This window comes from Pristis pectinata, chromosome 22 (genome assembly GCF_009764475.1).
Source record: "Pristis pectinata isolate sPriPec2 chromosome 22, sPriPec2.1.pri, whole genome shotgun sequence".
NCBI classification, from domain to species: Eukaryota; Metazoa; Chordata; class Chondrichthyes; order Rhinopristiformes; family Pristidae; genus Pristis; species Pristis pectinata.
In genome coordinates, this window is record NC_067426.1 from 15,912,188 (window position 1) to 15,922,405 (window position 10,218).

Genomic DNA, 10,218 nt, shown 5'->3' on the forward strand with positions numbered 1-10,218 from the left:
CTTTAACTAAACTGAGATCAGGAACATGTGTTACTGAGTGACAATATCATTATTATATGCAGGATGTGACACCCTCCCAGATATGTTAGAGAATCTAGGGTGTAGTGAGAATTAGTAACTGAAGAAACTATAAGCGAAAAAATGGTAATAGAAAAGTTGATGAGTTTGAAAGCTAATAAAATCATAAGGACCTGTTGATCTAAATCTAAGATTTCTGTCGGAGGTGGCTTTAGAAATTGTGGAAGCTCTGTTTGTCATCTTCCAGGGTTCTATCGATTCCATAGATTGGAGGGAAGCAAATGCAACCCCAGTGTTTAAGAAGGGAGTGAGAAAATGGGGAACTACTAATCTGTTAGCTATAGGGAAAATGCTGGAATCTATAATGAAATGTAATAACACCTTGAAAAGAATAACATTGAGAACAGGCAACATGGACTTATGGAAGGTAAATGGTATTTGATTAATCTTCTGGCGTCCTTTGAGGATGTGACTGGTAGAATAGATAAAAGGCGGGGGGGGGGGGGGGGGGGGGGGTGGCGGGGGAAGGTGGGAGGAGGTGGTGTGGTATATTTGGATTTTTGGAAGGCTTTCAAAAAAAGTCCCACACAGGCGGTTCGTCAACGAGTCAAAGCACATAGATCCAGGTGTATTATATATTGACACGGATGGAGAATTGGTTATCAAACAGAAGGCAAAGAGGGGAATAAACAATCTGTCTCAGCTTGACAGCTGTGACGAGTGGGGTACCTCAGGAATTGGGGCTCAAGCCCCAGCTATTCACCATCTATATCTTTTGACTGAGGAACCAAATATCATATTTCCAAGTTTGCTGACGACTCTAAAATCAGGCAAGATGAATACCGAGGAGGATGTAAAGAGGTTTCATGGGGATATAGGTGAGCTGAGAGAGCAGGCAAGAACATGGCAGGTTAAAATATGGAAAAAAAAATGATAGAAAAGTAGAGTATTTGTCAAGTGGTTAGAGTCTGAGTGGTGTTTTGGTTCAAAGGGACTTGGGTGTACTTGTGCACAAATCACTGAAGGCAGACATGCAGGTGCAGCAGGCGACTAGGAGGACAAACAGTATGTTAGCCTTTATAATAAGAGTTTGATTACAGGAGTAGGGAAATTTTACCGCAATTGTAGAGCCTTGGTGAAGCTGTGTACAGTTTTACCTAAAAGATGTCCACTCCACAGAGGGAGAGCAGCAAAGACTCACTGGAGGGCTCCAGGGACAACTGGTTTGCCATATGAGCAGAGATCGAGTAGACTGGCACTATATTCTTTAGAGTTTAGAAGAATGAGAGATCTCATTGAAACTTACAAAATTGTTAAGGGACTTAACGAGTTAGGTGTAGGATGGATGTTTCTCCTAAGGAGTCTAGGACCAAGTAGTACAGTTTGAGAATAAACAATATGCCATTTAGGACAGAAATGAAGAAGTGTCATACCTCAGAGGGTGGTGAACCATTGGAATTCTCTAGCCCAGAAGGTGCAGAAGTTCTGTCACTAAACATTCAAAGCACAGAACAACAGATTTCTGGATATTAAGGGAATCAAGGGATACGCAGTTAGCACCGGAAAATAGATCTTGATGAATGGCAGGTCAGGTTCGAGCTGCAGATAGCTCCTTCTGCTCCCGTTTCTTAGGTTATTGTGTAACTTTACATGACAAAAGGGGCATGTTTAAGCCCATAAAACCAATTAAAGAAATTAAAATCAAATACTCACTGCCATATCCCTGAACTGAAATTTTCAACATATTTATTCATTCACTAAAAGTGGGCATTGCTGGCAAGGCCAACTTTTAGTGCACTCCTCAATTTCTGTGAAATGGTGGCATGTAGATATCTGGAACCTCTGCAGTCAGAGTGGTGAAGGTACTCACATAGTGCTATTAGGAAGGGAGTTCCAGAACTTTGATCTAATGATAATGAGGGAAATGTGATATACTTTCAAGTCAGGATAGGGTATGGTTCAGAGGAATTTGAGTGATTCATCCCATTGGACTTGTTCTTCCAAATGGTACTATGGTCTTATGGTAAAGGCCTTGGGTTTTGAAAGTGTTGTTGAAGAAGATTTGCCAAGGTGCTGCAATTGGTCCATCTGTTCAGATATCTTTTAGGGAAGAAAATCTACCAATGTAGCCTTTGTGTGAGCCCAGACCCACTGCAGTGTGGTTGACTCTTAACTGCCTTCAGTTCAAGGGCAGTAGGGAAGGGAAATGAATGCCCCTTTTGCTAGGAATGTCCCCATCGCCCAAAAGAATGAAAAAGTGCATTTTGCAGGTAATACATACTATGGCCACATTTCACCAGTGCTGGAGGTGGTGAGCGGCTTGTGCACTGATTGTGTAGGTTACCTTGTCCTAGATAGCATTGACGTTGAGTGTTAGAACATAGAACAGTAAAGCACAGGAACAGGCCCCTCAGCCCACAATCTTCTGCTGAACTAATTAAACACCTAACGAAACTAATCCCTTCCGACTACAAAATGTCCATCTCTCTCCATTCCCTGCATATTCATGTACCTATCTAAGAGCCTCTTAAAAGCCCCTATCGTATTTGCCTTCACTACCAGCCCTGGCAGCGCATTCCAGAAACTCACCACTCTGTGTAAAAAAAAACTTGCCTCGCACACCTCCTTTGAACTTACCCCCTCTCACCTGAAAGGTTATTGCGGCTGCATTCACCCAAACAAGGAAAGGATTTCTTCACTCCCTTGATGTGCCTTGTAGTTGCTGGAAAGTCAGTAGTGAATCAGGAGGTGACCCCCACATCACAAGGTACTTGGTCTCTGACCTCTTGTAGCTAGTGTATTTATGCGGCTGATCTAATTAAGCCTCCGGTCAATGGACAACCCTAGAATGCCGGTAGGGAATTCAATTATGCTGCCAATAGCATCAATGATGGTCATGGCTCTCACAGAATACCATCACAATGTGGGTGGGATATATGGCAGGATATCGGTCAGGTCCATGGGAGAAAATTACAATGTAGAGCAAGTCCAAGGAACCAGTACAGTAAGAAATACCCAAGAACACAACGTGCAGTCAGGCTGCACCTCCTCCAATCCTGCAGGAGAGCAGTGAGATGGTTTCTGGGAATGATGGTAAACTTGTAAGTCTGTGATGAGGTAGCAGAGTCCTGCGCCAAATGTCTGGGCTCTGTTTCCTGGAGCAGGTAGGCTGAGAACCAGTACAGGATGGGAGAGGCGGAAGCCAAGAACCTCGTTATAACCTGCAGGGAAAGCAAGATAATTATTAGTTACAAAGGCTACATTGGTAGTTAAGTCATAAGTAACAGAAAATGTTAGAAACATTCAGCAACTCAGGCAGCACATGTGAAGAGTGAAACTGATAAATCTGCCCTCATTTCAGCTGTTGTCAGTTCTGGAGCAGATGGTGTGACCTTCAGCAGAGACGTTTCTTCTCAAGTAAAACTGTACCGTTATATTTTGTAATTTAAATTGAACATTGTATTACAAGCAGTCTGCTTCCTCTATACAAAAAGTTAGAATGCATAATTTTCTGTTTCAAATCAGTATTGAAAGGGGAGTTTGTGAATTCTCTCAAAAGGGATTCACTGCTTGAATAAAGTGAAGTCATGGGATCGAGGAACAAGAAACGGAAGGAAAATATCAGTTTGGATATTGAAAGGTATTTGGAGTGATCAGGCAATTAGGGTTAGACTGGGTAAGTTATTAATGGATGTGGGGAATAAACAAGTGATACTTGAAGGGCAATGGGGAGCAAGTCTAGGGTGGAGGAATTAGAGTGGGTAGTATATTAGAATAGTTAGGGAGTAAGGAGAGAGCTTGAATTAGCTGAGATATTAATGGGTGTGGAAGTGAGGAGAGTACGATTAAACCTCTAAAACATCAAATGATTTGGGAACTGACAGGAAAATGGAATGAGACTGCGAACTATCAATGGGTGTGGGGGACTCCATGTGGATTTTCAATGCACCCTGTGTTTATTGTCCTTTCTTACAGCTCTCACCTGGATGTGCATGAAGCAGACACCAAATGCCAGCAATGCTGTTGCATGAACAACATAGACGAACACACGATGACTATGGAAGCCAGACAGTGGTTTCCCATCCCTTTCTTTCTCTCCCTTCAGCTTTCTGTGGACCAGGCCCAGGTGTATGCAATACCAGGGATCAGCAAGTACATACTCCCAGGCTGCCCATACACCCAAAGCTATCATCGGGAATGCCAGCAGGAAATTGGGCAGCTGTCGGAGCTGATAATATCTCATGAAGCCCACATTCCAGTAGGTATCCTGAACATAGGAGTATACAATGGGGTATCGGTGATGGCACCAGCTGGGCACAACACTGTCCTTATCCGGGACAAGGTAGCCCTTCTCCCTGGCCAACTGCAGCAGATGTTGAGGAATAGTCAAAACTGGGTTCACTGCTGATCTACAAAATGTCAGGTATCCATAATACTGAAAGAGTGCAAAGGGCAGAACAATCACCACTGATCCTGCAGTTACTAGCAGTGCAGATCTGAGGACAAGAGACAAGAACAACTTGTGCCAGTCTTTTCCTGTAAACTTCAACTTGGGTCTCAAATACAAAATGCAGTACTTTAGCTGGGAGTGAAACAGAAATCCTGCATTGACGATCCCATTGGATCGGGCTGCTGTGGACAAGGCAAACAGAACGCAGCTGGTCAGAGGCCGTGCCTTCTCATGGTGCAGCATTCCACTGAGGGTCAGCAGCATGAAGATGCTTTCGGAATAGGCAGCTGACATGAAGACACTGGCAGGATTTAGGCAGAAGAGGAGGCTGGACATCAAAGCCAGCCTGTGATCATGAAGCACTGCAACACCAAGTTGGTAGAGAATGACTGCAGAAAGGACGAAGATCACGGTGTTCAGAAGCATCGAGGCGAGCAACAGCCGACTGTGGAAACTAAGCCACAGTTCCAAGGGTCCAAGGAGTATCTCTGCCACTGCCCATATGCTTGCCGGAAACAAGGGTAGGAAAGCAAAGTTCTGCTCGTAGATGTACCCAAACTCTGCAATAAACAGGAAGTGTTGTGCATCCCAGCGGGAGAAACCACCAAACAGAAACTCCAGCAACACATCACCGGTGCTTGGACTGTTTAATTGGGGAACACGAAATGCATCTGCTCTGTGATCAGGAATCAGAGAATTAAACACCATCTGGAAAAGAACCAAATGATGAGATAAATATTCTCTTCAACAAGTAAATACCACATAAACATACTCAGAACTATGACAATCACAGGGATTACTATGGGACGGCACATACCTTAATGCATATCTGCAAACCCTGTAAAATTACTGTGGAAAAATATCTAACTGATCAATTGATTACAGTATGTGTCTCTGAAAAGGGCACATTTCTAAACAATGAAAAGTTAATTAATGGAAAAGTGTATTAAGCTATAATTAGAGATTAGATTTTTAATGGTATGTGCCTTGGTTTGGAGGCTGCAGAGTTGAGCCACTCGTGAATCCTAAAACTTTGCCTACAAAGCACCTTCTTCAGGAACAGTGCTGATGAGTTACAACAAGGCTCAGCACCCTACCATTCTGCAATAAGAGTTCTTCTCAAACTACACCCAGAGTGAATCAGCACCTTCAGGAGCAGGACAACAAAGTGCATTTATGTACTATTTTTAACATAGTTAAATGTTATGTAGCAGTTCCCAGGAACCTTATAAAATTAAATAGATACAAAAACAAAGAATTATTGAAGCTGAGGGTAATAGTTTTGATATGAGTTCAATTAGGATTGAATTAGAAACTAACCTGGAAAAAGATGGCCAGGATTCTAGAGAGAAGGGCAAAGTGCACAACCGATTGGAGGTCAGATGCTGCCATTTTCCTGGTGCAAAATCCAATCAGATTGCACCACTGTTCCTCTTGCAGTGGAACAGCAAACAACAACTGTCATTTCATGATTCCCAAAACTGTACTAGAGAGCATTGCAGGGAATATTCCAGAACAGAATCACATGACAAGAAGAAATACTGGAAACAGTAAAGAGCATCAATGCCGACTCTGAAAGAGAGAGGAGTTAGTTAGACACCCTGCTCAACAATACTCAGTACCCACACACATCTGAAACTCTACAATGGCTGTAACCTCCTGCAGCTCCCCTGACAACCTCCCCCCAGTCTCTACAGCTAATTGAAGTCATTCACGTTAGGCAACATCCTGATAACGGTGAAGTCCTTGATTCCTAGTACTATATTACATAGACCAACTTTTGGACAGTAGTAGACTCTGGATACTGAACTTTCCAATAGGGTAGTATCCAGAGCCATACTCAATACAGTTGAGGACTAACTGTTGAAGTTGTTTTCAATTCACTGATCTTTACAAAGCCAAGCGCCCCATACATTTTTAAACCACCAAATCGACTCACCTGCCACCTTCCAAGGTAAATGCACATTCCCAAGTCCATCTAATGTTGCATCCCCTGTACAACAGTTTACATTGTATTGGCTCTCCATGTTGTTTCCCCTACACTTCACACGTTTTATCATTTAGTTATATCTGACCTGTCTATTTCACCAGTCTATTATTGTGTCTACTACTATCCTCCATTATTGTTTGTTACATTGCCAATTTTTATATCATTCAGAATATTCAAAAGTCTATTCCCTAATCCCAGGTCATACTCTATAAAATTTGAAAAGGAGATAAACACTTCAAAATAAATTAAGTACTTTGTAATGTTGCAGAAGTGAAGGACAATATGCAAATATTCGCTGTAAAAAGACCCTAACAGAATCTCACAACACGCTGGAGACACAAGAGACTGCAGATACTGGAATCTGGAGCAATAAAAAATCTACTCGAGAAACTCAGCAGGTCGGTGCCCTGTGAGACCTGGTGAGTTCCTCCAGCAATTTGGTTTTCTTTTGCTTATTTTTATAAGCAATTTTTTAATGATAAAAAGACACTGAGGCAGATTAAAGAATTGGGAAGAATGTGGAAATGAGGCTGCATCAGATCCAGTGAAGCAGTCTCACCCACTGTGCTGTGATTTATGGACATAAAACAGATCTAATGGGTCTCAGCAGAGGCCACAACTCATGAAAGGGGCTCGGAGACATTCATTCATCAGAGGTCGGGTTAAGGGGGTGGCTTGAGGTTTGGGGAGTGGTCCCACCGGTTGCAGGAGATTGATCTGGGTTAGAGGCTCTGTCATCGTTAGTAGTTTGGGACACAGGGGGAGAGCTCCGGGCTCTGGTGGGCCCCCGGGACAAGGACGGGGGACCCCAGGAGAGGGGACCCTCCCCCGGTTAGGGGGGTTCCCCAGTTTGCGACGCGGGACCTTTCTCGCTTTGGACGCCGTTGTTACTCGAAGCCACGCTTTAGTTCGGTATTTGAGGCCTGCGCCGCCCGCCGGACCGAGGCCCCGGATTGCCGTTGGACAACCGTCCGCCGCCCTCCCACCTTCGGTCCCCACTCACCACCGCCGCGAAACCGGGGGAACCGGGCCTGTGACAACTTCCGGAACAACGCCACATGGCCTGATGGGAGTTACCAGCGGCAAGGTGCCGCGGCTGCCATCTTTAATACTGGCAGTAAGATACTAAAGGCGGTGGCCATCTTTAATGCTGGCGGTAATTACAGGACAATGATGGCAGTGAAGGGCAATGGCCCTGGGTCTCAGAATCTCTCACGTCCCGTAAAGGAATGATGGACTCGAGAGCTTCCAGCGGGCATCCCTCTGGAAGTAGAGGCAAAGGTGCCAACCAAGCGGTTACAGTAGGGCCCCACCAACGGGAATATGACAAATGTATTTCATGCTATTGTTGAAGGTCATTAAACTTGCAGCTTTTCACACACCCTACACCACAACTTCTCTGCCACTCACCCACAGTGGTGCAGGACCACCAGTTACTGCACTGAACCAGCAGCCAGTGTAAACATGGGCATTTAGCATTATATTGGTACCTGAACAATTATTGTTCTTTTAATGCTGTCACTATTTTTGAGCATTGTTTCAGAAGCCTAACTGTGGAGTCCTGTTGCAATAGCTTGAAAGAAAGCAGTTACACTAAAACTATTAATTGCTTTCAGAAATCCCAGCAGTTTGCCATCTGGCTAACTGGGTGATTCTTGCTGCTCTCCCTTCCCACGCACCAGCGCCCCAATTCCCACACTCCCTTTGGACTCTGGTACCTGTCCCCACACTCCCATTCAATGCACCTGGGCTCCAGTTCCTACGCTCTCTTTCAACTGTCCAGCATCCGTTTCCTGTGTTCCTCTAAGCTTACCTGGTTCACTGGCAAATATTTATAATACTATGCAAAATCGAATAACATCTGAAGATCCAGAAAATTTACTAACCCGACACCAAAGTCCTAGGTGCTCTTAATTATTAGAGTTCTACAAGGATGACAGCTGTTTCTGCAAGTAGTCCTGTGAATAAAGTACATTTGTTGATATTTTAAAACCACTATTACCTGTATCTTAGACCAAATAAGGCAGATACTGAAACATGTCGTAAGTGCTGCTTGATGAAATTTAAGCCCCACACCTCAACTGAAATACTGGAGACCAGCTGTGATCCCTCCCCATTGAGGTAACATAGGGACATTTGCCAAGAGACAGGTGAAGGAGAACATGGTGAAGCAAATAGAGCCACAAAATTTCCAAACAAGATAATTATCTACTGAATGGAGAGTAGGAAAGGAAGAGCTTAGACTCTGCATTGAGCTGGTTACGGCAGATAAACCAGAGCAAATGAAAATAAAGACATGGCAGTCTTCATTTGCTTCAAGTGGAAGGATTAGAAGAGCTCTGATGTGTGCTGGAACCATAGGGTGAAGAGGTAGGAATTGGGTATGTTTAATGGAATTTATTGTACACCTGCAGAGGGAGCTATCAACAGTGCATTATTGGTTTTGTTAAGTAATCATGATCTGCATACAGAGACACAGCTGCAAGCCCGTTGTACCATGAGTATTTGAAGTAGTAGCCATTAAGACAGAATGAATTGGTGTTAAGTATTCATGTAGGAGAGGCTTTCTATGTTATGGGGGAAATCAACTGTTCGGTTTCTAGTGGAAACACATGGGTCCAGTTCCTATTGTATTTACAGGCTAACAATCATGGGTTTTGATCGGAGTCACCCAAGTTTAGACACTGTGTAGTATTGTAGGAATGGACAATGAAAAGATCCTAGCACTAGTAAAGCTGTGGGGTGCACTGGCCCCTGCTACCTTTACCACCATTCATTGTAATTATGACTGGTCTTTTACCTCAATGACACCTTCCTGCACCAACCCAATATTCATCGATAAACCAAAAGATCCAAAATTCTATCAACATTTGTCTTAAATATAAATGAGCTGAGTTTCCACAGCCCTCTTGGGTAAAGAATTCCAAAATGATCAACCCCCTTTTTTTTCCCCACACTGATTTGTTTTGAGACACCACAGCCAAGTGAAACACTGATTCTTCATCAAGCCCCATATGACTTTTGTATGTTTCAATGACATAACCTCTCATAATTCTAAACACGAGAGTATAGGTCCAAATTAAAAAAAACTGCAGCTGCTGGAAATATAAAACAAAAACAGAAAATGCTACAAGTACTCAGCAGGTCAGGCTGCATCTGCGTGAAGAGAAACAGAGTCAACATTTCAGTCGGAGACCCTTCATCGGAATGTTCAACCTGAAACATTAACTGTTTCTTTTCCCACAGACGTAGTCTTACCTGCTGCATATTTCCAGCATTTTCTGTCTTTGTTTTAAAGTATTGGTCCAATCTTCTTAATCTCTTCTCATAAGACAAACTCTTCTATCCCAGAAATTAAGCAGGTGAATCTTCTAAACACAAGTTTGGAAAGGTTTAGAAGGTTACGGGCCAAACACTGGCAAATGGGGCTACTTTGGATGGGTCACCTTGGTTCACGTGGACCAGTTGGACCAAAGGGCCCGTTTCCATGCTGTTCCATGACTCTTCTCAGCCCTCCCTCCATCACAAATCTATCCTTTTGGTGGGGAGACCAGATCTATACCCAACATTTCAGGTGTGTGGTCTCACCTCACATTGGTAGTGACTGTTGTCATGTGGTTTTCACAGACAGAAAATACAAAAGCTTGAGAATACGCACCATCAGGCTCAAGGACGACTTCTATCCTGCTGTTATAAGATTTTTAACGGATCTCTTATACAATAAAGATGAACTCTCGATCTCTCAATCTACCTCATCGTG

At 43.5% G+C, this 10,218-nt stretch overlaps 1 protein-coding gene across 3 annotated transcripts; it reads right to left on the reverse strand.

Moving 5' to 3' along the window:
- Positions 1 to 536: 536 nt before the first annotated feature.
- pigv (phosphatidylinositol glycan anchor biosynthesis, class V) lies at positions 537 to 7,486 on the reverse strand. Of its 3 annotated transcripts, none has more exons than XM_052036135.1 (4): positions 7,462 to 7,486; positions 5,789 to 6,040; positions 4,001 to 5,176; positions 537 to 3,239 (listed from the first exon to the last, which is right to left on the reverse strand). In XM_052036135.1, exons 2-4 carry the CDS (start codon positions 5,858 to 5,860, stop codon positions 2,970 to 2,972), a joined length of 1,518 nt encoding a protein of 505 aa, XP_051892095.1. In that variant the 5' UTR covers positions 5,861 to 6,040; positions 7,462 to 7,486; the 3' UTR covers positions 537 to 2,969. The 3 variants fall into 3 exon arrangements, with proteins under 3 accessions (XP_051892095.1, XP_051892094.1, XP_051892096.1); XM_052036134.1 differs by lacking the exon at positions 7,462 to 7,486 and adding an exon at positions 7,158 to 7,443; XM_052036136.1 differs by lacking the exon at positions 7,462 to 7,486 and adding an exon at positions 7,323 to 7,436.
- Between the last annotated feature and the right edge of the window lie 2,732 nt (positions 7,487 to 10,218).

Coding starts and splice junctions, on each gene's coding strand:
- pigv (XM_052036135.1), bottom strand. CDS start 5,860: ATGGCAGCATCTGACCTCCAATCGGTTGTGCACTTTGCCCTTCTCTCT. Junction 5,177..5,788: donor TCCTGGCCATCTTTTTCCAG/GTTAGTTTCTAA, acceptor GTTCTTTTCCAG/ATGGTGTTTAATTCTCTGAT. Junction 3,240..4,000: donor TCTGCTTCATGCACATCCAG/GTGAGAGCTGTA, acceptor CTTTCCCTGCAG/GTTATAACGAGGTTCTTGGC.